This window comes from Martes martes (genome assembly GCF_963455335.1).
Source record: "Martes martes genome assembly, chromosome: 3".
NCBI classification, from domain to species: Eukaryota; Metazoa; Chordata; class Mammalia; order Carnivora; family Mustelidae; genus Martes; species Martes martes.
Window position 1 is genome coordinate 3,654,109 of NC_137890.1, and position 27,473 is coordinate 3,681,581.

Below are 27,473 nucleotides of genomic sequence, written 5' to 3' on the forward strand. Positions count from 1 at the left end.
ATAGATGTAGTGAAAAGAAGGGCCATCTGTACCCCAGTGTTCATAGCAGCAATGGCCACGGTCGCCAAACTGTGGAAAGAACCAAGGTGCCCTTCAACAGACGAATGGATAAAGAAGATCTGGTCCATATACACTATGGAGTACTATGCCTCCATCAGGAAGGATGAATACCCAACTTTTGTATCAAAATGGATGGGACTGGAAGAGATTATGCTGAGTGAAATAAGTCAAGAAGAGAGAGTCAGTTATCATATGGTTTCACTGATTTGTGGAGCATAACAAATAACACGGAGGACATGGGGAGATGGAGAGGAGAAGTGAGGTGGGGGAAATCAGAGGGGGAGATGAACCACGAAAGACTGTGGACTCTGAGAAAAAAACTGAGGGTTTTGGAGGGGAGGGGGGTGGGGGATTGGGTGAGCCTCGTGGTGGTACTAAGGAGGGCAAGTATTGCATGGAGCACTGGGTGTGGTGCATAATCAATGAATTTTGGAACACACACACACACACACACACACACATATAATACGTATCTTGGAGGATTGCTAAAGCAATGGATAAGGGAACACATGGAAAGCTCCTCGTGGAGGGTCTGGCACTTACTAAGTTCTCAATAAACATCAGTTGTTATTAATGGCCACACTAGTATATATATATATACCCCACAATCTCACGATTTTTAAAAAATGTTCCCCTTTTTGGTCAAAGTTAGACTAGACAATCAGACAGATAAAGCAGGTGAGAACACAGTTGCTTGATTCAAGAATGGCCAGGGCCACCCTGCCCCCAGGGCCTCTCCTGTGGGGCCGGGGGCACTTCAGAACAAGGGTGAACACAACCACTCGTGTGCTATTTTGAAAACCAGAGCACAGATGTTTGCAAGCCATCCATCTGATCCTCTCTGGAACTTCTGATCAAATTAGTAATGTAAAAGTGTATAAATAAGTGCTTACTTAAGTATTCAAATGTCTTTTGGGTTCTAATCAGGTGTCCAAGTTTCCTATCTATTTCACTTTGATGAGTTGGGCAAAGGTTTATTGACACATTCGGCCACCAACCAACACTACTTATTGTAACTTGGGCAAAACCTGAGGATTTACAGAAGTCCCCTCTGGTAGAGGTTGCTCCTAATATGAAATTCTCAACGCATATCTTATTTTAATACCTAAATACCTAAATAGTACCTTAATCTTTTATCAATACATAATCTCATTTCACCTCCACGTCCTGCGGTTCATGTGTGTGTATTTTCGCTTCCATGTAAATCATCGTCCTGGGCATCTTGCTATTTAGGAGCTAATGTTACCATGATATTTCAGTATAAAATACTTCCGGTGTATAATTGGTAAAAGATGAGCATAGGTAAATAGCGAGAAGCGTGTGAGAAAACCCACAATTGCAGGGTAATCATCTATATTTTGGTCCGCACCACATCGTGGCAGCTGATCGCGGGTGCCTTTCTTTCCCCATGATTTCTGGGGTTTGAAAGCCAAACCGCTCTGGTCCCAAGTAGTAAATCTTCAAAATGAATTGAGTTTCAGGTTAAGTGTGTTGATATTGATTCCATCACACTTGGGGCTATTTCTAAGAACAGAGATGTTTCTCCTTGGTAACGAGTGAAATTACTTATTGGAAAGACACGTGGAATCACCAGGTGCTGAAGAAGTCAATGAACGTGAACCAGAGGAAAGGAGGAGAAACTCACAGCCAAGCCCCCAACGCATCAGCGCAACATGGGAGGGTGGGCGAGTGGCGGGCTCACCTGAGAATGAAGCACTGGGGCCGCTGCTCCTGGAAAAGCTGGTGAAAGGCTCTCTCGGCGCAGGAGAAGATGTGAGGAGGCAAGGAGGAGCAGGGCTGCCCCGTGCTGCTGAGGTAGAGCTGAGACACCTGCCGGGCAGAGTGGGAGACAGACATCGTGAGAAGGTGTGGGCTCGTCTATAACTCGTCTATAACTCGTCTATAACTCGTCTATAACTACAAAACGTCTGGTTAATTATGCCCTTTTCAGCATGTTTTAAGCGTTCACAATGATAAAAGAGAGGCGGGTGTCTGATCCTTCATGACTTGGTTCGAAGGCTTGAAATTCTTCTGCTGTCCTTAGGCAGACCAACTCACGCACATCCAGTTCGATGGGAACCTGTGAGCTAAGCTGAGCCTGCGGGGACTGGCATCACACTCCACGTCTCTCGGCAACATTTCATCTCAGTAACGTGAGCTAGAAAGGGTTTTAACCCAAGTAGAAAGCACCTGCCTCGGAAACACGGAAGAACTTACAAACTTCTCAGAAAAACAAAAAAGAACTTAATTTCAGGGACATAGTGACTTATGAAGATTGCCATGGTGCCCGTATGTTTAGTCCTTTTGAGTACCAGTAAATTCTGTTATTTTAGAATAAACACAGAATGATACGGAAGTGTCTGAGTCATGAAGAAGTATCAGACAAACTTAATTTTTCTTTTACAACGTAACTGGCCTGTCGCTTCAAGGCTGTTGAGAGTGGGAATCTCATCAGAAGATGGAGGAAAGTGCCCAGACGAGGCGAAAGTACGCCCACCCTGTCATGGCGGCCTAGGTCTTTGGCTCTGTGGGCATTACCGGGACAACGGGAAACACCTGAATGGGATGTTTTGGCCGGATGATCACAGTCCATCGGGAGGAATTTCCTGATTCCAGGGGTGGTACAGAGGTTTCACAGGGAATGAATGCCTTTGTTTGCAGGAAATGCACAACACATGTATTAAGGCTGATGGGACAGCATACCAGCAAATCCTTCGAAAATGGTTGGGAAAAAAGTTGTTTGTGCTATTTATCTGAAAATTATTCATATGTTTGAAGTCATTTAAAATCATAGGGGAGATAATTTTTTAAAAATAGAATAAATGACCTACAGCTATAAAAAATGATTAGGTGAATCTCACGAACATAATATTGGATGGCATCTTTCAGACACATGAGAGAACATTCTATAAGATAAAGTACAAAACCAGGTAAAACGAAGCTACGCCGCACAAGTCGGGTCGGTGGTGTCTTGGCCAAGGTGCTGGTGATCACAGAGGGGCAAGAGTAGGGCTTCTGGAGTGCGGGAAATGCTCTGGATCTGAGGGCTCGTGCAAACCTACCCATCAGGGCACTTAGAAACCCATGTTCACTGTAGCTCAATAAAAACTCCAGAAAGCCAAAATCCACAAATACCGTGGTTCTGGCGCAGACGCCAGAAGAAGAGATCACCCGGACAAACTAGAGAACTCAACCCACGCCCACACATGGGTGTGGATTTGGGGTACGTAAGGGCGCTGTTGCATGCATTAGGCGTTAAGAATGGGCTGATTAGTACAGGAAACGAACGCTGATCTCTATCTCATGCCAGGTGTGAAAATGAATTCCAGATGAATTTAAGTCTCAATATAAACAGCAAAGCATAAAACATTTACACAGGGAAACAGAATAATACTCTCATGATTTTTGAATAAGGAACTAGGGTTCCAAACGCGAATTCTAATGGGAAGGATGAAGCCATATCAAAATCATATGTTTGACAATTGCTGTTCGACCGCAAACATCATACACACAGTAATACAATAAAAACCAAAGACAGAGAGGAGATTAAGCTGTGTCTTATAAACAACTCCTACAAATAAATAAGACTGGAAAGAAAATGGAAAATTAGACAAAGAATACAAACACAAAAGGATAACCAATAAATAAGAGAAAAGAAGCAGAAACTCTCTGGTAACCAGGGAAATGCCATTTCAAACAGGAAGGCGACAGATATAAAATACTGATAACTTTATCAATGGCCTCATAATAATGGTCATGGCTTACACTGGCCATGTGCCTGCTGTTCTAAGCACTTGGTACCCATCCAATTCTCTTAGGAATCTATGACTTGGGTATGAGAGTATCTTCCTTTTTAAGAGTGAGGAAGTTAAAGCAAAGACGTTAGTAACCGGTCAAAGGTCACATAGCTCATTAGTGGTGATGCTTGGTTTCAAAAAGCAGTTTTCTCCAGCACTAGAAACACACACCGCACTGTGGAGAGTTAGTTGTTCAATCGCGACAGAGATTTGGTAACAACTTCTAAATGTAAGGGGGGCTTGACCAGGAACCTCTCTGAAGAAACTCTCAGACATTCACAAAAAGCACGCATGAGATGGTTCTTAGCACTCTTTGTAAGAGCAGAAAACATGCCAATATAGGGCTTAATGGATGAATATAATGGATTGTGTTTTAATACGATAAAATACTCTAGGACATTTAGAATACATTTTTGAGAACTGAAACTATCAACATAAAAAAGCACAAAGGCTAATGAAGATTTGTTTTGTAAAAGGACATAGCTAATAAACCTGAATGTATCAGCAATATATCTGAGTGAATTAAAATGGAAATATAATAGTATTTGCAGGGGTTTTTCTGCACATGTACAGTTGTCCCTCCCCTGCCTTTACCCATACGGTCTATGTTCCAGGACCCCCAGGGGGTGCCCGAAACCACAGAGAGTGCCAAACCCTATATACATTGTGTTTTCCTATCTATATCTAACTATGATAAAGTTTAATTTATAAGTTGGGCACAGTAAGAGATTACCAATGATAACTAATAATGAAGTAGAACACTTACAACAATATACTGTAGTAAGTTTTACAGGTGTGGTCTCTCTGTCTTTCTCAAAATACCTTATTTATTTATTTATTTATTTATTTATTTTAAAGATTTTATTTATTATATCATGACCTGAGCCGAAGGCAGGCGCTTAACTGACTGAGCCACCCAGGCTCAAAATACCTCTTTGTCCTGTATACACCCTCTCCTTGGGATGACGGAAGATGATCATGCGCAGTGAGTGACGCAGACACGTGACGCAGAGTCAGGCTACTACTGACTTTCTGGTGCTATGTCAGAAGTAGGATCAGTCCCTCGGCGACCCTGACCGCAGGTAACTGAGACCACGGAGAGTGAAACCCCAAGTAAGTGGGACGACCGTATGTGCTTACGTATAGTGAATGTATAAAAGGCTGGACGAGTGGCCCCTGGGGGGCTCAGTCAGTTAAGTGCCTGCCTTTGGCTCAGCTCATGATCTCCAGGTCCCGGGATTGAGTCCTGCACTGGGCTCCCTGCTCAGCAGGGAGTCTTCTCCCCTCCCTCTGCCTCTTTCCCGGCACATACATGCTCTCTCTCTCTCAAATAATTAAAAAAATAAAATCTTTTTTTAAAAAAATGACTGGACGAAAGGGTAATAGTTTCAGGAGAGTGGTTGTCATAGTTTATGAAAAGGAATCTGCCTGTGTCCATAGCATAGCACACAAACTAATCTAAGACACCATATAATTAAAACAAAGCTTTATTTTCTGTTCTACGCAGGAAACAAACGTTACAATTGAAGTAGGACGTGAAGTGTTCTTAGCACATCATTATAGCTGTGTCCCAATCTCAGGAGTGTATGCGAGCAAACAGGACTTCCTTGTTTGAAATAGTTCTCAGATTTTTGTATTTTTTAATTATTCCAGAATTTAAAATGGATATCAAAAGAATGAATGATGGTGATGTATACATTGTAACTCATAAACCAACCAGGAAGTTCTGGCCCAGCTCTATTTTCTTGCAGGACAAATTCCTGTTCCTTTTGAACACTTGCACTAACACTATCTCACGTCCCAAGCCCAACATGGGCCTAATCAAATTTTAACAGAATGCTTTTAAGATCCATCTGTAAAATCCTGCAGAGAATTTCATTAGATGTTACAAACAAGGCGAGACAGAAGAGAGCCAGGGGCATGTGTGACTCCTACTCCGTTTCCTCACATCCTCGGGGTCACATCTACTTTTAAGGCCAAGTTTTCCTGGACATTAGATATATAAGGGATCTTGGGTATCAATGTTTTTTCATGATAATCAAACTAACACTTCTCAGATCCCTTCTCTTAAAAGCCCTCTCCTTTCCACGTGGTGTCAGACTTTCTGTTGTAGAATATTCCATTGCTATAACCTGGTAATACTTGACTGGATTACCAGGTAATCCCTGGTAATAGTTGGTAATTCTGCCAAACGCCAATACTTGGCTTCATAAGGGGTATAAATACAAAACAATCATTTTAATATAACAGTGCATTTAATTAAGATAATAATCAATTCTACTTAATTATTTCTATTGAAGCCTGAAGATTTTCACTTACACTGTCAGAAGTTTCAGTCTTCTGACAAGCCACGTAACGTTCAGACTGGTGATCGTCACCACTGTCATTTTCATTATTAATATTATTGCACATTCTCACTGGGTCCACAACTACCGTCAGCAACAGCCATTCCGAACCCACATGCCTTCTCTCTCCCTTCACCTTATTCTCTCCCCAACCGCATCATCTGGGAATAAGATTCTGGTCACTGGTAATTTTAAGTGCTTGACTGGAACTCATGGGCAAGATGACATCACATCAGCCTCATTCTTGGGTGCCTCCTTTTGCCCCTTGGCTGGACTCTCTGCTTCTAATGAATAAGGGTTTTTCATTGTTTTTGTTTGTTTGTTTTGTTTTTATGAATCACCTCTCTCCCACTTTCATGCACATGACACCTCTCAGGAAACTGCTGGGAGGTGGCAGAATCCTACCTTGTTCTGAATTCTGAAGCCAACCATGCTGCCCCACAATGGATGACGGGGCTCCCCAGCCGTCCAGGTCTCCTAACCTGTGGAACCTCCCTGACGTTAAGAGGTGGTTGGCTTCATGCTATGGTAAAAATACGTCCCTCTACTTGCCTGATTGGATTACCTACTCATTATCTATATAACTATCCATACAGAGGACATAATCTGGAAAAAAATACTTGTGGGTTTTTGTTTTTTGTTTTTTTGTTTTTGTTTTTGTTTTTTTTACAAAGAATCACATATCGAATAAACAAAATTGCCTCTGGGCTCTATGTCTGTGATGCTGAGAGGAGCTCATCACACATTTGCTCTGAGGTTACATGACCTCATTTTAAATTCTGTCCCTCCCGCTCATGGAAGACTTTAGAAAATTTGTTAATTCTACTGAAGGCTTGGTGTTTTCACCTCCGAAGTGGAAATAATAATTCTTATACTGACTGCATTGCCTTTTGTAAGTAGATGGGATGACATGCACGCAACTCTTTGCAGCAGACCTACCACGTGATGAGCCCTAGACAACGCCAGGTCCTCCTTCCTCTCCTTCCAGCCCCACTCGTCCAGAGGTAATGCGCTCCACTCACTCATCCCAGCTGCTTGCCACACTCAAACGTGCAGTGGGAATATTAGGAGGCCAAGAGCAAGCAGGATCTGAAATTTAATGAAGCCCTAAGCTCGACACTCTATACTTTATGCCATTTCACACAGTGGGAGAGCTTAATCTTACCACCAACAAAGGACATGGGCTCTGAGCATTGCTGTGTCCTTGTGTACTCATAAATATGATCTTGAGAAATTATCTCCAGGTCTTTTACCTGGAATGGTGTCATTATTTTGCACATTGAGATTTCCAAGTGATACATCTTTGGTTTGTGAAATCCATAGTAAAGGGAACAGGTAGAAATATCTGAGACCAGTCTGACACGGATGTTTGAGGGCCCATGCATATCTATGGCTGATGTGTCCACTCTCATGACATTCACATGTTCACTGGTTTCCACAATGGCACAAACACCAAGATGTTTGTCCTTTTTAATTACTACCTCAACAATGCATTAGACCTATTTTTTGTTTGTTTGTTTGTTTGTTTTTAAGGATTTTACCTATTTGACAGAGAGAGAATGTGCACCTTTACCTGGGGGGTAAGAGGGAGGAAAGGGACCCAGAGTGCGAGGCTCAATTCCAGGATCCTGGGATCAAGACTTGTGCCAAAGTCCACTCAACCAACTGAGCCACCCAGGTGTCCTTGGACCTGGTTCTTTAATGGCACCCATCTACCCTGTCATTGTGGTCTCCCCATCCCTCTTCCCTTCCTCTCCCCCTGCCTCTTTCCCTATCCTCTTCCTCCTCCTCCTTCATTGCTTTCTATTATTTTTCTACCTTATTCTTAAACTTGGTGTGACTCCTAGAAATCTTATAAAATGAAATATCTATGTGAATTATTCCTAATCTTGCATCCAAGGGAGAACTTCAACATTTCAATTTAACCTCCAAAAACTGTACATTCACCTGAACCTGGTTTTTCCTCATCAATTTTTCTTTTCTTCTCTTTTTTGTTATAGATTCTCCTAGACTCACAGATTCAAAACCTGTATCTTCAAGGGATGCCTTTTCTCTTATTTGTTCCTCAAATGAAATTCTCTGCAGGCTCTTAGTGTCTTTTCAGAAACTCACTCAACTTCTGCCCACTACCACCAGAGTCCCCATACTAGGCTTGTTCGTGAATTATTCCAGTGCCTACTAATTATTCTTCCTGCCTAAATATCTCTTGTTCTCAAACTGTTGGCAAAAGACTTATAAACACTATTTGTATCGAACTTGTTTGTTTCCAGTGAGTCTTTATTTTCTACAATTAAAACTCAAACTCTCTAACTCAGCTTTATAGTCTAGATCCAAACCAGATTTTCAATTCCTTAACTTTTTGAACTTCTTGCTCTTATAAGATTACTCTGTGCCTTCTTCTCAATGATCCTATATTTTTGGTCCCCATAATGTGACTCTAGACAATTCTCCAAAGTATACTTCCTCTCCCTTACCATAATCTTACTCATCCCTTAGGATTTGTAACAATCCCATTGCTTTTCCAAGTAATGCCAACATTCTGACTTGTCAATTAATAGTGTACATTCTCAATACAGCTATCTTACTGTCCTCATCTACAAGGGAAATCTGATCATTTTTACCATTATTTATGCATTATGTCTAGAATGTACATGCAGTTTTTAAGGATGAGGAGAAGCTTACTTAGCATCCCCAAATATCTACCATAACATACTGTGTTTAATGGACTCAATAAATGTTTCTTGGGACGCCTGGGTGGCTCAGTTGGTTGAGCGGCTGCCTTCGGCTCAGGTCATGATCCCGGCGTCCTGGGATCGAGTCCCACATCGGGCTCCTTGCTCAGCGGGGAGCCTGCTTCTCCCTCTGCCTCTGCCTGTCTCTCTGTCTGCCTGTGCTCACTCTCTCTGACAAATAAATAAATAAAATCTTTAAAAAAAAAAAAAAAAAAAAAAAAAAAAAAAAGACTCTCTCTCCCTCTCCTTCTGCCCCTCTCCCTCTAACATAAATAAATAAACCTTTAAAAAAAAAAAAAAAAAAAAAAAAAATGTTTCTTGGTTTGTTGAAGCATTCTTGTTCCGGATTATAACACTGCTTCTTTTGCAAAGCCTGTTCAGAAAGATCTGGCTACTTTTCTCTTTTCTCCTTCTCCCTACCCCTTACATGTTTAAAATAAGCAAAGTCACTCTCCTTCGACATAAATGGGGAGCACAATAGTGAACCCCTCCCTGCTGGTTATACTTCATTTATGACTGTCTGCCTACTGGCCCCCTGGGTGCCACTCCCCCCAGTGACTGTTCGCATCACATCAACATTGCTTACGGCTATAAACCACCTCTGGGAGAGGGCTGCTTCCTGCCATGTGTTTGTATTAGTCTCAAAATGCAGTTCAACGCAGAGGCTCTGCATCCATGATTAACGGCCTCCTATGAAATGAATGTTATGCAAAGCTTAACATAACACAGTTAATGGTAACAAAATTAAAGTGAGCTACAGATGATGCGCATGGATTTGTTTTTCAACATGAAACAGAGAAGTCATTCCCCTGGTTTACGTAATCTTCACAGATAAAATCATATTCAATGTTTCAGGTTCTTCTTTTATTTAACTAATGAGGGAAGAAACTAAACTATCTGAGCAGAATTTGTTATTTAAGATAATAAGCATACACTTGATTACATAATCTGTGAGCATAAAAAAAAGTGAAAATTTCTCTTGCATGTCCATAGGACAGCGAGATAACTTGATGTGGTTCAGTATGCGAGTAACTGACACAAAATCACAAGGTCCTAAGAATGCTGCAGGGGATGCTCACCAATGCAGCCTAAGAGTGAAGTCCTCATAGCCACCCAATATCTCTAATTATATTACGAGTTACTGCTCGTAGACCAGGAAACTGCAAACTATTTGATTCTACAAAATGGAAGTGAATTCCAAAAGCACCAAACACAGTAAAATATCATTATGACCTATTAAAAGTGGGCAGTTTTGTTGTAAGCTTTTTAATAGCACATTATTTTACCCAAATATATTTATTTTCCTCTTACATTCTATGCCAGAGTCCACTGGAATCGATGGATATAAAGGATGATATGTATAAGTTATATGTCGCATTCACTATTTTAAGTTTTAATGAACTGTTCATGCAAAAATCTCATTGCATCATGTTTTATTCCTACATTAATAAAGAAATATGTCTCTTAATGTCTCTCCTTTTCTCTATTAACAAGTATTCCTGAAAGACCTGCAAATACAACACGATACTTGAAGCCAGAAAACTGTTTCACTATTGATACCCTAAAAATGAAGAAACCAGAAAATCAGTCTTTTCCATTGGAAATAGAATACAACATGACAAATAATATTGTACTAAAATAATTCATTATGTTACATTTTCCTTAATCCTCAGAATTTGACTGCTAGATCTATAGAAGCATTTATATAATAGCTATATATGTATATATTTTATGCAATTACCTAAAATTGGCTTTTGTCTCAACATAAGATTCTTTTTGACTCTATGACCCAATGTAATACCATAGATAGAAGCCAAAAACAACACATTAATAGGCAGTTTGAAATAGCAGGGGTTCTCTCTCTTTCTATCACTCTCTCTCTTAAACTGAAGAATAATGAACTTGGAAAGCATCAAAGATGCAGAAAGCTCAGGCACCTGGGTGGCTCAGTCAGTTAAGTGTCTGCCTTCAGCTCAGGTCATGATCTCAGGGTCCTGGGATGAAGTCTCGCATCAGCGTCCCTGCTCATCAAGGACCCTGCTTCTCCCTCTCCTTCTGCCTCTCCCCTCTGCTCATGCTTTCTCTTGCTATCTCTCTCTCTCTCAAATAAATAAATAAAATCTCTTTTAAAAAGATGCAGAAAACTGTGGTTAAAGCAAAATTAAAAGCCCCCAATACTTATTTATACAAGGCAGAAAATTGGCAATATAACTATATAACTTAAATGACTATCAAATGAAACTCCAAGAACTTAGAAAGAAGGAGACAATTAAAAGAAAAAGCAGAGATCAAACACATAGAGAATAAATATATAGTAGAAAAAAATTACGTAAGGAAATGTTTTCTTGGAAAAGATTAATACAATCAAGAAATTCCCAGCAAATGGATTTTAAAGTCAGAGAAGGCATACATGACCAGCATTGGGAATGGAAAGAAATCACTCAAAATTCTACAAACATTAAAAAAATAAATAGGACTCATGAATAATTATATGCCCCAAACTTTGGAAGATTAAATATAATGAATAGAATCCTTGTAAAACAAAACTATTAAGAACTGACATAAAAATAAATAAAAATACAAACAGTGCTGTCTATTTCATCATAACAGGTCAGGTTGAACTCCTCTGATAGAACTCGTGAGACGACTGCTGGTGACTGCTCTTGGGCTGCCCCAACAGGTGACCACACACTCAGGTGGCCCAAGACTAAGGCTGGGATCAGCCTGAGTGGAGCGAGGACACCTGGCAAGGTGCAGCAGTTGTAAAGCAACAGTTCAAGTGACTTTGGTAAGAAGGACTGCGGCTGGGACAGTGAGTGGGCACTCTGTCTCAGGAGAGGTTTCTTAAGAATTCTTCATTGATTCCTTGGGAGCTTAAAGAAGGTGTTCTCTCTCCCTTCCCCTCCAACCTCTCTCCTGCCACCTTCCCCTCCAACACCTAAGAGCATGTCCCTGCTTCAAGAACACGTCTGCTCCCCTTGCCTCTTTGTCATGCTCGTGCTCCCTATTACGGATTCTACTTTCATTGGAACCAGCTTGTGCTTACAAAAAAAAAAAAAAATAGAGCGCTGCACAATGATGTTCTTGATCTATTACTACTCGAAAATTATGTCGTGTTTTCAGTTATCGGGAATAATTTTCCAAAAGAAATTTTTCTTTTCATTTTGGGAGTCTCATAATCGAAAGTAGAAAGTCATTTGGAAAAATGCATAAAATTCTATATTGTCCTTTCTCATTTTCATTGTTTTAACTTCATAAAACTTTTCTGAAAGAGGTGATGATGTTGAAACAAGGACTGTAAGCCAACTGATCTTGAATTAGTCAAGAAGGTATGGAAAGTAGAGTAATGTATTATTTAATTTTAGAAGTTTGTCTGGTAACTACAATTGGAGTAAAATGACACATTATAAGTGCAAAGGCATTTTTGATAACATCACATTCTTTTCCATTTTTGTCTCAGAACAAATGAAAGTCATTATTATGCAAATATCAATTTAGAATTTTCTGAGAAGTTGACTTTACTTATTGTTTTGGGGTTTCTTCTTAACTGATCATTTGATGCGAATAGATATGTCTGATGAGCATTACTCCACATTTTTAAATGATATTTCAAATTCATACTCACCATTGTGGAATAAATTGGAAGTTCTTTGAACGGGTTAACAAGCAAGAGGATATCTCCAATAAAAGTCTGTTAAAAGAAAAGGATAGAAATAGTTGGGGGACTGTACAAAGAGAACACTTAAAATTAAAAGTGATATAATTTTAAAATCACTGTACATAATATAGAAAATAAATAAGGGCCATACTTTAACATTTTGTAGGCTATTTTAAAAGTTTGTAAATAAAGTTTGTAAATAAAGAAATAGTAAAGTCAAATAATCTTCGACAAAACAGGAAAAAATATCCAGTGGAAAAAAGACAGTCTCTTCAATAAATGGTGCTGGGAAAATTGGACAGCTATATGTAGAAGAATGAAACTCGACCATTCTCTTACACCGTACACAAAGATAAACTCGAAATGGATAAAAGACCTCAACGTGAGACAGGAATCCATCAGAATCCTAGAGGAGAACATAGGCAGTAACCTCTTCGATATCACCCACAGCAACTTCTTTCAAGATATGTCTCCAAAGGCAAAGGAAACAAAAGCGAAAATGAACTTTTGGGACTTCATCAAGATCAAAAGCTTCTGCACAGCCAAGGAAATAGTCAACAAAACAAAGAGGCAACCCATGGAATGAGAGAAGATATTTGCAATGACAGTACAGACAAAAGGTTGACATCCAGGATCTATAAAAAATATCTATAATATAATCTATAATCTATAAAGATCTAGAAAGAACTCCTCAAACTCAACACACACAAATCAGATAATCATATCAAAAAATGAGCAGAAGATATGAACAGACACTTCTCCAATGAAGACATACAAATGGCTACCAGACACATGAAAAAATGTTCATCATCACTAGCCGTCAAGGAGATTCAAATTAAAACCACATTGAGATACCACCTTACACAAGTTAGAAAGGCCAAAATTAGCAAGACAGGAAACAACGTGTGTCGGAGAGGATGGGGAGAAAGGGGAACCCTCTTACACTGTTGGTGGGAATGCAAGTTGGTGCAGCCACTTTGGAGAACAGTGTGGAGATTCCTCAGGAAATTAAAAATAGAGCTTCCCTATGACCCTGCAATTGCACTGCTGGGTATTTACCCCAAAGATACAGATGTAGTGAAAAGAAGGGCCATCTGTACCCCAATGTTTATAGCAGCAATGGCCACGGTCGCCAAACTGTGGAAAGAACCAAGATGCCCTTCAACGGATGAATGGATAAGGAAGATGTGGTCCATATACACTATGGAGTACTATGCCTCCATCAGAAAGGACGAATACCCAACTTTTGTAGCAACATGGACAGGACTGGAAGAGATGATGCTGAGTGAAATAAGTCAAGCAGAGAGAGTCAATTATCATATGGTTTCACTTATTTGTGGAGCATAACAAATAACGTGGAGGACAAGGGGAGATGGAGAGGAGAAGGGAGTTGAGGGAAATTGGAAGGGGAGGAGAACCATGAGAGACTATGGACTCTGAGAAACAACCTGAGGGTTTTGAAGGGGCGGGGGTGGGAGGGTGAGGGAACCAGGTGGTGGGTATTAGGGAGGGCACGGATTGCATGGAGCACTGGGTGTGGTGCAAAAACAATGAATACTGTTACGCTGAAAATTAAAAAAAAAAGAAAAAGAAAGAAATAGAAAAGTCAAATTCAAATAAAATAAAACATATATGTTTATTCCATCAAACATGTAACAAGTGAAATGACAGGATTCTAAGAATTGCTTTTCTTAAAGGGGTTTTGTGAGAATCAGACTAAGTAAAAAATATAAAATTAAAACGTGGCAAAATATACTGAAGGAAATAAATGTGGTAATGAGTTCTGTGCTGCTACAGAATAAAAATACAATGCACAACTGAAAAATGAATAAAGCACAGGAAACAAATAAAAATACTTTTGTAACTTAAAAAAGGACAAGTAATGAGATATAAAAGTACGACGAACAGATGGAATAAATAGAAATCAAATAATAAAATAATAGATTTAAATCCCCCCAAATCAGAAATTACATCAAATGTAAAGCTACTAAATGTTCTTAAGGATGAAGATTATGAACTAGATTAAAGCACTCTCTATAGATTAAGAAAATTTGCAAGTAAAAGATAAAGCAAGAGACACCTGCATACAATAAGAACAGGAAAAATGCGGTTTAGCAACACTCAATTCACACATACACAAAATAAAAGGGATATAAATGGACATTTCACAATGATAAAATGTTAAATCAACCAGGAAGATATAGCATTTAAAATTTCTATGAGACTAAAATCAAGCACAAAATAATACGAAGCAAAAACAGCTGTAAGGAGAAAGATTAATTCACGACGACAGTGGGGATTTTAAACAATTTTTTTCTTAGCAACTGAAGGAATAAGCAGATAAAATTTTGAAATAAATAATTACCAAGTGACTCATTGACTCATATACAGCACTGTTACCAAACAATTGCAGAATATACATTCTTTGAAATTGAACACAGGTCAGTTTCATTACATTTAAAGGACGTGAATCACATAGGGTAGGTACTCTGATCATGCCAGAATTATAATAATGGATATCTAGAAAATCACCAAATGTTTGGGAAGTACACAATGCAGCTACAAATAACCTATGAGCCAAAGAGCTGCAATGCAAATGAGAAGATATTCTGATTATAACATATCATAATTTGTGAGATGCCACCAAAGATATACTTAGCATAGAAATTATTATCTGATATGCTATTTATAATGTTAAAAAAGAAGGAAGGCTGGTAATTATGATCTAAGTATACTTTTTGAAGAGCTCATCAAATTACATCAAAATATAAAGAAATAGAATAAGTATAACAGCAGAAATTAATGGACTAGGAACAAAAGTCAGAAGGTGGTCTTTTGAACCATGTAATAAAATGGTAAGTACCCTAACAGGATTGAGAAAACAAGACAAAATGCACAAACTACTGGTATCCTAAATATGACATTGCTACAGACAACACAGATATAAAAACAGCTGAAGAGATACTGGGAATCACATTTTAGCCACGATAGGTATTTAGATAATGTGGATGACAACCATCATCTTACCAAACCAACACAGTAAGATATAGAACATCTGACTAGTTGTTTTTTTTTCTGTAAAAGAAATTTGAATCTATGTCTAAAAACCTTTCCACAAAGAAAATTTAAACTTCACTGGTGAATTCTTCCCAACATTCATGAACCAAAAAAGCAAAATGAGCAAATATACATTGCTCCAGAAAAATAACAGTAGAGAAAACACCTAAGTAGTACATTGAAAGAAAGGAAGATTACAGGCACTTCTCTTCCATAAAGTACATGCAAAAATCCTGACAAACTATTGGCAAATTAAATCCAGTAATACATTCAATAGATAATCTGCTTCAACCAATTAGGATTTGTTCTAGTAAAGTAAGGTTGGCTTCATATTAGTAAGTCAACTCTTGTAATTTATAATACTAAAAAGTGGGGGAAAAAAAGCCATATGATCATCTCAAAATAGACTCAACAGTCAAAAAACCTTTCATAGCATTCAGCGCCTACTCTTGATTAAAAATAATAACTTTGAAAACTATAAATATAAGGAACTCCCTCAATCTAATGAAATTTAACCCCACCTATGGCAGAGCTACTGCAAACAACTTGCTTAATGATAAAACATCGAAATCTCTTCCCTGAGATCCAAGATGAGATAGGGATGCCTATCTTAGCTTATTGTTACCTCCCATCGTCTTTTTATTAAGAGGGCCATCCCGTGAAATAAAACAAGAGTAAGGAAACTGTCAAGATTTAAGAGAAAAATTAAAGTCATTAGCTACATACTATATGCAGTATATCCAGAGCATCCAAAAGAATCCCCATTTAAATTAATATTTACATATGAACTTAGCAAGTTGGGCAGATAAAACATGAATTTCCCAATGAAATTATATCCCTGTATTTGTAATACACCATAAGAAAATGAAATTTGCTTGTTATTTTCAGTAAGAAGATAATATTTCTTATAGCATCAGAGTTTGAAAGAGGCCTAGAAACAGATCTAATACAAATGGTCAAGATTTCTACACTGAAAATTTAAAAATGTTCCAGAGAAAGTAAACGTGGCCAAAGGAGGGATATTAACCCCCCATGACATATAGAGGACTTCTCTAGATCAAGATTTATTATGCTGCTTTAGTGATAAAGATATCTCAGTGCTGGTTTAGGCGAATCCATACAACAGAAGACAGGTTCTCGCAACAGACCCACTTGCCAGGGTCTTCTGGTCACCAACCACAGAGACGCCATGGCAATGCAGCAGTGGGAGTCTACTCGGGGAAACATTAAGACCAAGGTCTGTGGTGGGAGTGTATCCACTATGAGAAAGTGTTTCATTGTGTTTACTCAGGCTGGAAGAACCCGCAACGCTGGCATTCCAAGACTCGGTTCCCGCCCCACGGAAATAGCCCTACACTGTCCCACGGACATACTTGCGTACACATGTTGCCAAAAAGGGCCCAAGATGGTTTATAACAGTATCACCCACATAATTCACATAATTGTAACAGCAGAATTCAATCACCGAACAGTGGAGACAACTTGCGTGTTCTTCCACTGTAGAGTAAATAAATAAATGAGGATATATCCACACAGCAGCTGATTTTAGAGGAGCAAAAATCAGCTGTTGCTGCAAGGAACAGGATAGACGGTTATCAGAAACACAATGAGGAATCAAAGCGGACAAGGGCGCCTGGGTGGCTCAGTTGGTTAACGACTGCCTTCGGCTCAGGTCATAATCTCAGGGTCCTGGGATCGAGCCCCACATCGGGTTCCCTGCTCAGTGGGGAGTCTGCTTCTCCCTCTCCCTCTCCTGCTCTCTCGCTTGTGCTCTCTCTCAAATAAATGAATAAAATCTTAAAAAAAAGAAAGAAAGAAAGTGGGCAGACACAAAAGAGAACACATTGGGTGAGTCCTTTTATAAGAAGTCCAGGAAAAAAAAAAAAACAACAACAAACAAATCTGTACCTATATATGCCAAAATCTTTCGTGATGGGTAGGGTAAACTGAGGAAGGGTCTTCTTAATATTATATTTCTTTATGAAGCTACTGGTTACCTAGGCATGTTCACCAAAGGAAAATTCATGAAACCGTACACCCGTGAATGGTGTGTGACTCTCTTTACATGTTGTGATTCATTGACTTCAATGGAAGGACTGACCAGGATTCTATCACCAAGTATAGGAGAAAAGAAAAGTAAAATGATTGAACCAAATGGGAACCTTTGTAGTGAAGTATCTGAAAATTACTCAGATAAATGAAGAAAAAAAGTAGACTGAGAGAGAAAGGAGAAATCTGCTAAGGAAGGAAAAATGAGGAGCTTCCAAATAAAAATCCAAATATGCTTCTAAATTGCACTTTCCTATTGAGATATAATTTCTATTTTGATGTAATTACTGCAGGAATCTGAGACTGTCTTTGCAAATGTATTTTGTGATGAACAACAACAAAAAATAGTCTAGAAAAATGTGATCTGCGTGTTAACAATGGATTCCTAACATATGAGTTTATACAGGTTTATGCCATATTCTCAAGAGGCTGCTCTGATGAAAGGTAATGCTGTAAATGTTTTGCAGAGAAAGAATTTTTTTTTTTTAATTTAGAAAACTACAGATTTCCTTTCCCTCATCTTTCTAAACTATCGCTGTTTTACTGTTAATAGCTCACACATGTTAAGAGCTCCCAAGGGTCTATAAGCTTGAGTGGAATGACAGGGAATGGCACAAAAGGTATTGCATATGGCGGGTGCGTCTTCGGATTCCAGGCTGGGGGCAGTGTCATCTGGGGGAAAATGCGTCTGTCCTCCTAACTTCAAATAGCCTCCAAGTGAGAGAGACTTCAGCTTCTGACACAAGCTGGTCAACTTTAGCCTCCTGAGCTGCCCCTACAAAAAAGACCTACTATACCCCAGTGGGGCCCATGGAGGGGAATGCTCAGTGAGTAAGTGGCTCAGCCGAGCCAAGCTGCCTACCTAGCTAACCAGATGTAACACGAGCCTGTGTTTATTTGGGGGGTTTCTTTCTTTATGAATGTTGAGTCCTACCAGTTGTGGTTATAAAGAGAATATTACCTCCACGTTTATCTGCCGTCCAAAAGAAATTTGATTGCATATTCTATTTCCGCTGTCCTATGTGACAGTGATTATTCAGAGAAAGAAATGCCTTTATTCTCTGCATCATTTAGCAAGCAAACGCCTCAACTCTTACAATTCATTTTGTTTGATGGTTTGGGCTCATCCTTCTGCTACGGGCTATGTGCAACCTTTGCAATCTGATATCCAAATGAAATAATATATATATACTTAGAGAAAAGGGCAAGTTATGTTTGCTCCTGGGTTTTGGCAAGGAAAGGGAAAGGGAAGGGAAGGGAAGGAAAAAGAAAGGGGAGGAAAGGAAAAGGCAACTTACAGACCTTTTCGAAAGATCATCTCATTAACTCGTCAGATTACAGCAAAAAGAGATGAAAATGCCGGTTAGACATTACTTCAGCGGACGTGTGTGATGTTGGCCCTGATGGGTTGATGGCAGCAGTGGAGGGCCATTCTGTGTACATTCTGAAAGGAGGGCTGCTGAGATTTGCAGGAGCGTCAAATGTGGGACACCAAAGAGGGATCAGTCCCGACACTCGAACCAGGCACTTCAGCCTGAACCTGGGAGACGAGTACGAGGGCAGGGAGGGACGTGGCGGGGGGGTGGGGGTGGGCGCGGAGGTCCGCGGACCATCTCCAAACACAACAGCCACCGAAACCAGTGCCTTCGTATTTGTGGGAAGGAACACTGCTATTTCCAATGCATCATGAACTGATCCTTTTGTAAACTGTGATAAAAGTGAATTCCTGTAAACATGTCATTGAAAAAGACAAAGACCTACAAAATGCAAACCTGGATTCTTATTAGACTCCACAGACAGCAACGAAACCGTCAACTTGTCATGAGAGGTTCTACATGCTTACTCTCCCGGCAGAATGGTAATAAAGAGTTCATACTTCCAGCGGTCCACAGCTTACACTTTAAGAATCACTTGTTATTATTCAATCAATAATGTTTAAGTGGCTTGTCTATCCATTAAAGGCGAGTTCAAATAACCTGACTTAGAGCACTCATCACAAAATTGATCCGAGACGATTCAGCTCTTACGTATTTCAGGTGTGGGGGAGGAAAAGCAAGAGTCCTGCCGCGGCAAACGTGCCCTTGATGAGAACTTTAGCAAAGCATGATCCGGAAAGAAAGAGAAACCCAGTGGGCAGAAAGGACCTAAGAAGATGGCCCAGTGTGGGGAGGAGCTGGAGCCACGATTCTGGTAAACAGAGAGGAAGTCCTTGTCCCTTGAGATTGGAAAGTGCTTGACCAGACCTCCCAGTGAGCAAACCCAGTATGGATGGATCCCACCGTCACTGAGCCAGAGTCTAGCACAGCAGCGGACACCATCAAATCACCAGTGAGACAGAGCATCACGAGCCGTGAGAAGATCCATCGTGACTTCATCCGAAAGGGCTGGGGAGGTCTACCTAAAGACTGAAGATCTGCCAGTGGGAGTTTACAAAGCTAAGTGTTTACTCCGTGGGGTAGAAAGAAAAGCTTAGGGGGAAGAAAAACAGCCCAAGGAAAATCCGACACAGGCAAGAGGGCTGTCGCCTGGGGGTTGAGAGCATCAGCTTGTATCTGGGGCCCAGATTATGTATGAAGATTGTGGCCATCTTCCCATGAGAAGTGAAACATCATGGAGATGCTCTAGGACTGGGAGTGTCAAGATCACATTTGTTCACGATAAGAATGACTCTAGCTCCCGGTGAGATCAGACTGAAAGGGAACAAGGTCTCGGCATGGTTAGGAGGCTGTTGAGAAGAGATGGCAAAGGCCTTGATGAGGACGGCGACCACCGAGGTGAAGGGTAGATCAAGCGGATGTTGGGGAGACAGAGGCACTGGAGAAGCATGAAGGAAATAAAGAAACGCAACACAATTCAAGCAATGGCTTTCTGGTAACTTGGTAAGAAGGTCAGGAGGAGGAAGAGGACGTAGAGGAGAAGAAGATCGGCACCATGTTGGCAAGGGTGAGAAGACGGAATAAAACTAACACACAAATAACGGGGCCGTCCCAGAGAGCGGAGTTATCAGCTTTCACCACTTTATGCCAATGACTCAATCCCATTCATTTTGATAGAAGCATTTAATTTTAAGTGTATTTATGGTGGCAGGCAATTTATCTAAGCATTAAGATGCTGCACTGAATTTTCATAGGCTAATCAGCACCTGACGATTTATTACTTATAAGCAAATCTCAGACTTAGCATTTACATGAAAATTACTTAATCAATTTCTCAGTAGACTAGGGGAAAAGAGTGTTATCAAAAAGGAATAGCACACATGGGCATAATCAGATTTCTCTATAGACGTTCTGATTGAATTGCTCTCAGCTGAATATCACAAAATCAAGCAGAGGGAGACAGACGGACCGAACGACAAACATGGGGACTGAGACGACACGGTGTCTAAATCATTCTGCATGTCGGATGAAATAACACGTATAAACCGGGGCCAGAACCACAGCAGATTGATTCCCTGTGTTATTTGTCACCTGAGTCATACATTCATGTCCTGCTATCAGAGGCTGATGTATAAATTATTTACTTGACAAACAAAGCATTTCCTGATAACTTAAAGGGATGACAGACTCTCCTTTCATGCAGATAGAGACAACACCCTCCAAGCCCAGTGAACTCTCCCTCACTAGCTTTCTCTTCCAGACCTAGCAGGCTCAGTAAAGTACAGGAAACACACAGCAGTTTTAGAAGGGACTTGCAGACCCTCCTGTTTCTAGCAAGACCTTCCACAGTAACCTCGACAACAGGGAAGCCGTCAACCCGCAGGGTATTAACTTCCACTTAACAGCTCTGAAATTTGGATCTTTGCTGAACTTGCTTTAGAACGGAATCAGAATGAAGCTGAATGCTGAGAAATCGACCTTACGCTGTCGGCAAGACCAGAAACAACCCTAAGCCCACTCCTTGTGACATCTGCAGCACGGAGGGGGGGGCACCGGCAGCAAGACAAAGCAGCACACAAGGCAGGCTCAAGGGCACTTACATATATCTGATTGTTCCCAAAGCGCTTCTGAATCTCGTAGAGCAGGGTGCCGTCGTTCAGCTCACTGAGCGTCGCCAGGTCATCGCTGGGAGCCGGAGGCATCAGCTTGACCTGGGGAAGACAAATAAAAAGATCAATTCTAACTGCTTTCCAATCAACTCTCTTCACAGTTGGATGTTCCCTTTCCAATTACATGTCAAACGCTTAAAGACCACGTGAGTTTGAAACCATTATTAAAAGATGAGATGGTTCACTTAGAAGGAACAAAAAAATTCCGAAGCCACAGAGAAATGTCTTCAGATGACAATTTCTGTCCTGTGCCCACGACCGTGCACGGGTGCTCACACACACGCTAACCCCAAAACCCCCAGTGCCACCTTCCGTCCTGCAAAGGCATCAGTCTGCCAAAATCATTCCAGCACGTTGACTTTCCTAGTCCCCACACAAAACGTAGACAGCTCTGAGCTGCTCTGCGTCCTCTACGGCCGGCAGCTGAAAAGCTCATGTGTCTGCAGTGTTTCCAAAGCGAAAGCAGAACTTCTCCTATTACCGTTGTTGGCACGCCGAAGGAGCCGGTGTGCCTGGAATGTAGCTTCCGCATACATGGGGGAGGAGGCCAGATTTTGAAAGAAGACTCTAGAATTTTGGCTCGGGATTTTTATTCTTCTCTACATGACTCCTACAATGAAAGTAGCTGTGAGATTCAGATAATTCTGTCATAAAGAAAAACATGATTCCCTGTGACAGTTATAAAACTGCCAAATATTTCAACTAAAAAAGATGAATTTGGATGATTTAATTGAGCGAAAACCTATCATTTGCAAGTTCGGAATGGACCATGTTTAATTTTACCTACACAAGATAGGTTGTGCAAAGCAGACCCTTGATCTGTGAGGATAGCCTTGGTTTTCTTTTGTCAAACACAGAAGAGCCAAAGACGAAGAATACTCTTATCCACGCCTTGGTGAGTTCATCGGTGCCCACGGTGAATTTTTAGCAACAGCAAGCTTATTTTGTATCATTTACGTTCATGTCTGTATTCTGTATCAACATTCCCCTTTTGTACTTGTATTTGCACTACATATCTTATCCTCGTATGTATCACTGTTAAAGAATTTGGACTTAAATATTACTGTTTATCTGCTAAGTGTTTATGGCATTGACAGATACTGCACATTAAAAAAAAATTCTAAGTGTAGGGTGATCTCTCTGAGGTGAATGACAGATTCGCAAAATGGAATCTTTCTTAGGAGTTTGTAAATTCAAGTCAGTGCGCTCCCAGCCTTCCTCTAATCCTAATGTACTCATAATGGAACCTCAGATTCTTTCCTGGGAATCTCAAGTGGTCAGAAGAGTGGTTTGTCATGTCTCCCCGTTAGAAGGGTATCACCCAGTGGGCTCTGGTATGGGAAATATCACCATTTGGGTAAGTGGCAAACACCATATTCCAAGAGAAAGTTGTTTGTGTATTAAAAATCAGTTTGTACCCCAATGTTCATAGAGCAATGGCCACAGTTGCCAAACTGTGGAAAGAACCAAGATGCCCTTCAATGGACGAATGGATAAGGAAGATGTGGTCCATATATGCAATGGAGTCTGATGCCTCCATCAGAAAGGATGAATCCCCAACTTTTGTAACAACATGGATGGGACGGGAGGAGATTATGCTGAGTGAAATAAGTTAAGCAGAGAGAGTCAATTATCATATGGTTTCACTTACTTGTGGAGCATAAGGAATAACGAGGGCATTAGGAGAAGGAAAGGAAAAGTGAATTGGGGGAAATCAGAAGGGGAGACAAAACATGAGAGACTGTGGACTCTGAGAAACAAACTGAGGGTTTTGGAGGGGGGGGGGTGGAGGTTGGGTGAGCCTGGTGGTGGGTATTAAGGAGGGCACGGATTGCATGGAGTACTGGGTGTGGTGCATAAACAATGAATCTTGGAACACTGAAAAAATAAAATAAAATTTAAATATAAAAAAAAGACTATGGCAGAAGTAAAATAAACATATAAAAAAATCAATTTGTAAAGTACTGCAGATTGCATAAAGGTCAAGAAAAAGCCTCTCTTCTCCCCAAGCCGTGCACACACTCAGCCAACACCCCAAGTTCATTTTCTTTGCTTTTGCACATTTTAAAGAAATAGGCCTCAACATACGGTTCAGAATTAACCTGTATGGAGCACAGGACATAGTCTCATTAACATTAGCTAACTAATTCATTTTAATTAGCCACAGGCATAGCTGGAAGACTTCGATGCTGTCAGAAATATTTACTTAACTAGTGAAGAGTAGAATCTGAAAGTTGGTACTCGGGACTGATAAAAATGGAAGTCAGAACGTCCGCCTCTCCTGATACTCTCTCGGCTGGTCAGAATCAGTCTTGGGATAATGCGGTATGTGTTGTTCTTTTTTCCACACTGAACGCTTAGCTCTACTTGAAGAGTCTCGTAGGCCCAGGATGCCTCGGGGCAGTGACCCGCCGTCCCCTCCGCCCAGGCAGCGTTCCGCTGATCTGGGTAAAAAATCTTACACACTGAACCGAGCTTTCTCACCTAAAAAAACGCTGGAAATGAAGCACATCTCAGGCACCGATTCTTTTTGTACTAATAGGGGTGAATGTGTTTAAATCTCGGTGGTGTATCTTCCCGGCTGGGGGGCCCTGAGCCTTTCTCTTCCTGAACGTTACTAAGTCACTTTCCATTGTCACTTAGGATACAAAAGATGATGGTGTGTCCCTCGCGGGAGGCCGTGAGGGTGAGTTTACATGGAGGCCTGGAAAGGTGTCTGCTCTGTAGATAAGTGTGCAGTGACGGGGTGTGTCGTTACCTAGAGAGACAGCTGCGGAGGGTCGTGAGCACCAGAGGGAAACTTTCTGCCAACTTCCCTGAGAACTGCCTTTGGAGAAAGAAGGAGGTGGACATCTGCGGACGACCCCGGCCAGGGTCCGCAGCTCGCAGCAGACACCCTCAGCTCTCATCTGCTCTAAAACCCAGAATGCACATTCACAGATCCCTTTTTTGGGAAAGGATCTGCTGTGAAGTAGTAATTTTAAAAATTGTGAAATTCATATAGTTCCAACCTCCTTAACTAGGAGATGCAGGACTTAAAGCCCAGAGAGGCTGCACAGTTTCCCTGGGTCACACAGCGGCAAGGTCAGAAGGGGAAGCTGGGACAATCCCCATCAGGGAACACTGGAGAAAGTCTAGCAGATAACGGATAATCCGACAACATATTCAGTCCTTCGCATGTCCGCTTCTCGCTCATGGGCTCTTTGCCAGGCACGTGCTAGAGTTGAGAACAGCAAAGGAGCAAAGGGGTGGCGTCTTACACCCGTTTACAGTCTGCTGGGGGAGAAGTAAGGATGTAAATAAGAAACTGCAGTCATAAAGTGTAGCAAGGGAAAACAGGAGGGTGTCCTGAAAAGTGAGAGTGCCCTCTCGCTTGGGGGATCTGAGACGTCGTCTCCCATGAGATCACAGCAAAGCTGCACCTGGACCTAACGCTGCGAGGCCAGCCCTTGGGCTGCAGGAGAAGGCGCGCAGGGAGAGGGGAGAAAGCGGTAAGGGCCGTTAGGTCCTGTGAGCAGCAGAGCTGGAGGAAATAGGGCAGGTGGCAGCGGAGGGGGAGAGAGGTGCATAGGAGGACAGACAGGGCAGCTGCTGGGGCAACGAGAAGAGCATCTGCCAGGCTCATGGCGGAAGGAATTGCGCTGCATTTACTACTCAGGACCGGCAGAGACGAGGTCGAAGCTTTACTTATATTGATGCGACTGCACCGTACCTGGGATCACAGACGCAAGTGTGTGCCCTTAGACAGGAAAGGAATTCAGACAATAAGTACCAATGGGTAAGGATGTATTTCCAAGAAATAAAAAATCTACTGGCAGAAGTCTTTATATAGAGAGAGACATAAAAGGAAATTTTCATTATCAATTTAGAGATGGATGTAAATATCTTTTTTTTTCCAGTGTCTCTGCATTTCCTGAATGTACAAAAATGTATACATCTCCTTGCACACAGATATGCACCCCAGAAAACAGATACGGATGTGCATATGTATATCTATGCATATTATACACATACATTAGTACACACACACACACACACACACACACATATATATACACACGTTCATGCATGTTCATGATATAGTACAAGCCAATAGTGGATTGCAATAGCTTTGAACAATGCAAAAATTAGACAAGAGCCTTCATCAAGGTAGCATACATATTCACCTCCCAAAGCATCATAAAAAGGAGACAAATCAAGAGCAAGATTTTTTTCTTTAGAAGAAATGGTTTACATTTCTTCGATAATAAACGTCCTTTTATAACCACAGCTCTAACAAGCTCAATGCAAATTCCTGGGGTTCTGTTTAGAAAAAGCATGAAGAGTACTAAGAGAAGAAGTACTAAGTACTTAGTACTAAGAGTACTAAGAGAAGTCCGGCATTTGTTCCAACAAGCCCGAAAGAGTTCTTGCAGGTGTCCCGTCGGGGTTCTTAAGGATTTCCAGCCACAGGGTCACAGCTGTTCCCTGGGTTAGGGAAACAGTGAAGCTGACAGCCAACATGTGGAGACACCCTAGTCTGTGTGCACTAAAGAAATGTGACACGTAGCGTAAGAGCCATGTGACAACAGAACAGACCCTGACTCCTACAGACCCCGACTCGTACATAGCACCATCCACAAAAACCATCCACATACAAAGATTCAGAAGCCCTGGGACACCTGCTAGCAAGTGGAAAGGAAAAGAAAAAGACCTCTGAGTATCTTTATGTTCTAGTTGTAGACTCCGTAATGTCTACTGCCCACGTCCACCTAACAAAGACAACACAAGGCAAAACAGAGATGGGATAAATACGTAAAAAGGATTAACATCCCCCCTCTAGGACTGACCACTATGATTTCTGTGGAGATACGTATCTCTGTCTATCTCTGTAAGAGGAGATATCTAGAACATAAACTATATGTTTATATATAAACATATATATATAATGTCTTTCATAACATATATATATTCTGTCTTTCAGGACAGAAAGTCAGGACAAACTTCAGAGAAACACTTGGAGAAATGTTTCGAGATCCAAAGGGAGCTTAACGTTTGGGAATATTTTGACTTCCCCAAATTCCTGGTCTCCCTTTGTCCACACTGCGCGGAGAGCCGTCCCCTTCACTGTTTTGTTTGTTTGGGGCTTTTCCCTCTGGGAGATGAGCAGTCTATGTGCAGAGACGACACATCTGGCAGATAAAAGCGGTGGTCTGACAAATGGGAGAAAAGCAAGCGTATCTTGAGGAGAGGAAAGAACCGAATATTCATGAATTAAGAAAGAAAGAGGAAGTCAGGGAAGAAACTAGCTGACCTGGGTGGTCCTAGCAGAGAATAGGGTAATAATCTGACAAATACTAAGTTTTCCAAAACTTAAGCTCATCACCATGGCCAGACAGCATTTTAGCTATTCCCTCCTCCTCTTATTATCCTGTTAGATGTTTCTACGACCGTAAAACCTACCAGGTCCTTTCACTTACTAGTGCTTTGACCGGCCGAGGATTTATACTTTCGTGTGCATGGAGATAGGTGTGTCTGTGGACCACAGAAAGAGAATTCTCGCCAATCTTCAAAACCCCCGTACCACACCTGCAGCCGGGAACCCCCTCTCCTGTTCATACAACCATCACAGGTCCGCGGGCTCTCCTGCCAAGCCCCCAACACAGAACAGGATCCAGAGTAAAAGAAACACTTGTGATTCTCAGCCATTTCCTTAAAGTTCTGAAGTTTGGTCATTTTGTAATTTATGGG

General features: G+C 41.1%; 1 protein-coding gene across 1 annotated transcript in view; it reads right to left on the minus strand.

Moving 5' to 3' along the window:
- Window positions 1–27,473, minus strand: part of MYO16 (myosin XVI) — a 442,217-nt gene that overhangs the window by 281,117 nt on the left and 133,627 nt on the right. The window contains exons 10-12 of the mRNA XM_080798962.1: window positions 21,675–21,785; window positions 12,560–12,625; window positions 1,763–1,890 (exon numbers count right to left, since the gene is read on the minus strand). Coding sequence (XP_080655088.1) covers window positions 1,763–1,890; window positions 12,560–12,625; window positions 21,675–21,785 — 305 coding nt within the window. The remainder of the gene's footprint in view (window positions 1–1,762; window positions 1,891–12,559; window positions 12,626–21,674; window positions 21,786–27,473) is intronic.